This window comes from Pundamilia nyererei, unplaced genomic scaffold (assembly GCF_000239375.1).
Source record: "Pundamilia nyererei isolate P.nyererei 1_Seehausen unplaced genomic scaffold, PunNye1.0 scaffold00290, whole genome shotgun sequence".
Lineage (NCBI taxonomy): Eukaryota > Metazoa > Chordata > Actinopteri > Cichliformes > Cichlidae > Pundamilia > Pundamilia nyererei.
This window is the reverse complement of record NW_005187691.1, coordinates 535,526-540,553: the sequence shown is the minus strand read 5'-3', so window position 1 is coordinate 540,553 and position 5,028 is coordinate 535,526. Positions and strand designations below refer to the sequence as shown.

Here is a 5,028-nt window from a genome sequence, read left to right as displayed (position 1 = left end):
CTCTGTATCTATGAAGCGCCTTGAGGCGACTTATGTTGTGATTTGGCGCTATATAAATAAAATTGAATTGAATTGAATTGAATGTTGCCTGGTCTAATCAAGATGACTGCTGAAAGTGTAAAGTTCATACTTCAAGGGGGATTCTGATGTATTTAACTTTCAAATCCCTAAATGTCATTAAATGCAACGATTGTGATCCTACAGCTGATGCTAGCTTGGATCCTTCTCAGGACAGAAAAAAATTACATTGATAAATTTGCAAAACTGATTATGGACAAGACACATGTTTTTTTTTTTATATCATTATTATTTTACAGCAGCCATCTTGGTGTTAATCTTGTTAATCTAATATATTAATCTCAGTTTGGCAAGATTGATTTCATGGCATGGACTACATAAAATATTGCATACTATTATTCAAATAACTTGGTAATTTTGTAGCAAATAGATTGGTATACATAATCAGGCCTGCCCACACCAGGTCTTAAAAACATAAACATGTCATGTGATTTTAGTTCAATCTCAGTGATCATAAAGGATATTTAGCAGTAGTGTCATTTAAATAAACTAGCATCAGTTTCCATGCTATTTTCCTCATTTTGCTACTTGACAGTTAGCTTGACACCTATATCAAATTAGTAGATATTCCCATAGGCATTTGTAGTGTTTCTTATGTAGCGCCTGCTACTCTTCTAGAGCACTCAAAGTTCTTTATAAAACATGCCTAATCTGCCCATTGACACAAGAACGCTATGCTTTAACGTTCACACTCCGAGAGAGTTGGAGAGCACCTTGGGGTCAGTCTGTTGCCCAAGGATATTTGGCATGCAAACAGGAACAGCCATGGATCAACCCACCAACCTTCCAATTAGCAGATGACCTTCTGTACTTCCATAGCCAAAGGCATTCCACTGTCATCAAATATTTCATAACAAACATGATTTTCATTGAAATGCTTTCTGATTGTGAAACCTGATTGTGAAACCTGTGTTCTGCACTATCTGCACACTGTACCAGTAAGGGTATATAGTTAAGACATAGTTCAATCTGCAATACCTAAGAAAATCAGAGTAACTTAAGCCTGTTTCATATACAGCTTAGTGTAGCTATTATTGTTTAGATGATTGTATAGGTATCAATATTCTGCTTCACATTATTGAGGTCTTTTTGTTGTAGGTGATCTTAAGTGTGTCTAAAGGCATCCTCACAACTGAAATACAACATCAAGACGTGACAGTTAAAGGTGAGAATTGACTGTCAGGACTAAAGTTTATTTATAAACTGGTGAAAAAATTAAATAGTTTAAATTCTAAGGTGTATGGAGCATTTGATGATGTGTTCTTTTTAGCCCAACTCTCCTGTTTCATGGAAGGGTCAGTAAAAATGTTTCCTTTTCCTAGTGGTCGTCAAGCAAATATGGGTAAAGCTGATCTGGCTAAGCAAACTTTCACACTGCTTTAGAAACGTAAAAATTGAGTATCATGTATGATAGTCATACTATGTTATATGATCATTACAACACAAAACGAAGTTGCTACATTGGCTCTTACACATTAACATATTAACCAAGTTATTGTAAGACTGTTGTGGAATTCTTGATTTTTTTTATTAATTCACAGGTTCTGGTGAGAACAAACTGATAATTGAATCCAATAACCTGGTAATCCTCAACAACCTGCTGGCCAAAGTGTCGTATACCAGCACTATCTACCATATAAACACTGGAGACCTTGGTAAGAAATTATAAATGACCTACAATTTCAAATTTTGATATCTGTATGTTCTTTTGTTTATGAGCGTTAATGGCTTTCTCTTTGCTCTGAATGTAAACTTCTAACATCTTTAACATTAAATGCAAGCGGATTCAGGTAACAGTGAAAAGTGTTTTCTTAATTTACTTTTGTTTTCTCCATTTTTTCTATAGCCACATTCCAGTTTGAAAACCATGAAGCGGTGTTCCCCATTGCCATCAAACAGCCTCATATACCAGTCCTGTACGACATAGGGACAGGTAGGAGTGCGCTTTTTACCAAGATTCAGTCATGAAATGCTTATTATTTGTAAGTGCTGTTACAGATTCAAATATTGGGGATGGAGACAAGAGGAAAAACCACAATATCAACACTGGTCCGGCCGGGTTGAGTCAAACGATGATTTTAATGATCACACGCGTGGGAGATGGACACCGTATGCAGACAGCATCAGATCTCAAAATGGTGGAGCATTGATCAAACTCTTATAGCCTCTAGTGGCCCCCACCTAATCATAAAAGCCTAAACATTCACATTCTTTCTCTCACACGGCGCCTAAGCTACGACCTTGGCTCCCCGTTTATCTGCTCCTGCTGAGATGGGGCAGAAAACTCCAGCATGTTCCGTTCTCTTCTAATCAGACGAATAAGGCGATGACTTTCTGCGAACAGTATTTCTTATAACTCAGCAGTATAATGCATCATATAACAATATCATTCATTCACAATAAATCAGCAGTCTAATGTAATGCAAATCAGTTTAACAAATGCAATAGTTATCACCTTCTTCTAATTCAGGAGCATAATGCAAACTAAAACTACATAATAATTCACAATCTTTAATTAGGGGTCTAACATGGCATAAAATAATATTCTAACCCCACACTCCCCCTGATGAGCTCTTTAGAATAAAGAGCTCACCTACACCCTGCAATCCAGTGTTGCCGGGTCATTTCTTCTTACCCCTTAGGTCCTTTGTCCCCCTGTTGGGTGAACCTCTGTGTTTGCGCAGTTCAGATGAAAGAAAAACTATTATTACAACAATAGCAGGTACAGATGACACTCCCCAGTTCTCCCACAGCTTTATTTTGGTGCTACCTTTTACCCTTCAGACGTACTCAGACTAGAACCTCTGTCCGAGGAGTTTTTAGCCTTTATTTTATTGCTGCAGCCACCAGTGTCGTCCAGTTGGGTGATCCTCTGCTCTTCTTTCTTTAATCCCCCCTTTGCCCGAGAGCCTCTCAAACCTCGTTGGTCTGGTGTTCCTGGATTTCTGCCAACCCCTTCATGGTTATTGCTGTGTTTATGGGATCCATCCTTTTGAGGTGACTAGCTGGAGCCCAAACGCCATGACACTTGAACCCATTTGGTGTCTCGGCAGTCACCGTGTCTGTCTCTGCTGCGAAGGATCCTATCTGTGACCTCGTCTGGTGTCTGTTCCTTTCTCTGTAAGAGACAGAAAACCAAAACACCTCTCTGCCTAGCTCGAATAATCCAATGTTGTTATCTACTGATCTTCTGGTGCTTCAGAATTGGTTTAGAATATTCAGAATGTCCCAGGGACTTATTCTAATCATATCCTATGTGTGTGTAAGTGTGTTTGCATTATGCCCTCTGCACTCAAGGCATTTCCTACACTTTATCAGTCCGGACCATCACGCCGAACGAAGCTTATGACCTTCAAAAGACCGAGTGCCAACTCATTATGAGCACATTTGCAAGGTGTGTCTGAAAATTATTAAAACCACTCATTTTAACAAAAGACATCAAAAACAAATTAGCCATTTTTAATCCTAACATTTGACCCCCATTTTCACAAAAATCATGTGTTTCCTTCCGCCTATACCGTCCCACGGTTTCCTCTCTAGTGTGGTACTCAGCTTCTCGTGAACACAGGCATTTTATCTTCTAAACGCTATTCAGTTCATTTTAATGATTAACGCTTAAACATGGAAATAATGATTTATGCTTCTCCCTGATTCTCTAAAAAAGTCCGGAAACCTCTTGGGTCACTATTAGCTTAAGCTTTACCACACCTAAATTATTAAAACACAAATGAAGTCATAAAAATGTTCATATAACCCTTGTTTGATGTTAAAACTCGACTTCCCCCCTTTTTTGACACATTCCCATGTGTCATCCTGTGTTAGGGAATGAAATCAATTTAATTGTCATGTTAGATCTGTTCAACTCCTGGCTCCACCCAGAGCCTGCGTCCGCAGAATTGCCAAGATACAAAACCTGTAATAATATGAACTTCACTTCAATATGGACCTGCTGACTACTTTAGACACAGCAAAGAAACATGCTCTCCTCCTCGAGGACAGGCACTGACTCCCACCTATCTCCTGGAGCCAACTGTCCCTTATGGAGACCCAATATTGCGGCTACAAGGTTTTGCAGATTGTTAAATTGATCTGTGTGTAATGCTCGGAATCAGGTATGTAATATTAAATGAATGTCGTTTAATTAACTGCCACTACTTAAAACTTAGCAAAAGATATAACTGAATAAAAGATCACAAAGAAAAGCATGACATCGGTGTTATGTAAGCGCGTGCGGCCTTCTATGCTCGAAGTCACTCCAGTCCATAGATCAGCCAAACATCGCATTGACTGTAGCTTTTAACCCTTATTAACTTGAGCACAACTCTATAATGAGCAACAAACTGCAATATGTATAAAGATGATCATGGTTACACCTGCAATGAAAGATTATATGATTATCCCGACACCTGTAAATAGAAGATTAACCTAAGGTTATAACAATCACTGGGACACAAATGTTAATGTAATGTCAATAGCTTCAAGAAATGTTTAATGCAATGCTTGTTATATGATTCTGATGTAACAATAATGCTGATGCTGAAATAACAGTAAAACACCCCCTTTTATCCCGTTTATAAACTTCACACATAAACGTTTATAAATGCCTCTTTCAAATTTCATTTCCCCCTGTTTTTCCCTTACTGACCACAGCAGGGGAATCTTAGTTCTTAAAATCTTAGCCATGAATGCAGCTCACCGTCACTGGCGTCTGACGGGGTGGCGCTGCATACTCTTCCTTTAATGTCTCTATTTTCAACCTGTTAATTAGAGTGCTTAACCATGAAGTAGACTGCGTCCACAACAAGTCAATACAGCTGTAAATGTGGCCAATTATCAATCTATTACCAATCAATAATGAAAAATAGCTTTTATTTTATGCATGCTTTTAGTCAACCACTCACCCAGAAGATCTTCAATCCCAGAAAATTCCTTCTCCTCATTTAATGAGTC

At 38.4% G+C, this 5,028-nt stretch overlaps 1 protein-coding gene across 1 annotated transcript in view; it reads left to right on the top strand.

Moving 5' to 3' along the window:
* The first annotated feature begins 102 nt into the window (after positions 1-102).
* Positions 103-5,028, top strand: part of LOC102206539 (beta-1,4 N-acetylgalactosaminyltransferase 2-like) — a 19,035-nt gene continuing 14,109 nt past the window's right edge. Inside the window, exons 1-4 of the mRNA XM_005750857.1 lie at positions 103-117; positions 1,177-1,243; positions 1,620-1,733; positions 1,925-2,011. Of these exons, the coding sequence (XP_005750914.1) occupies positions 103-117; positions 1,177-1,243; positions 1,620-1,733; positions 1,925-2,011 (283 nt within the window). The remainder of the gene's footprint in view (positions 118-1,176; positions 1,244-1,619; positions 1,734-1,924; positions 2,012-5,028) is intronic.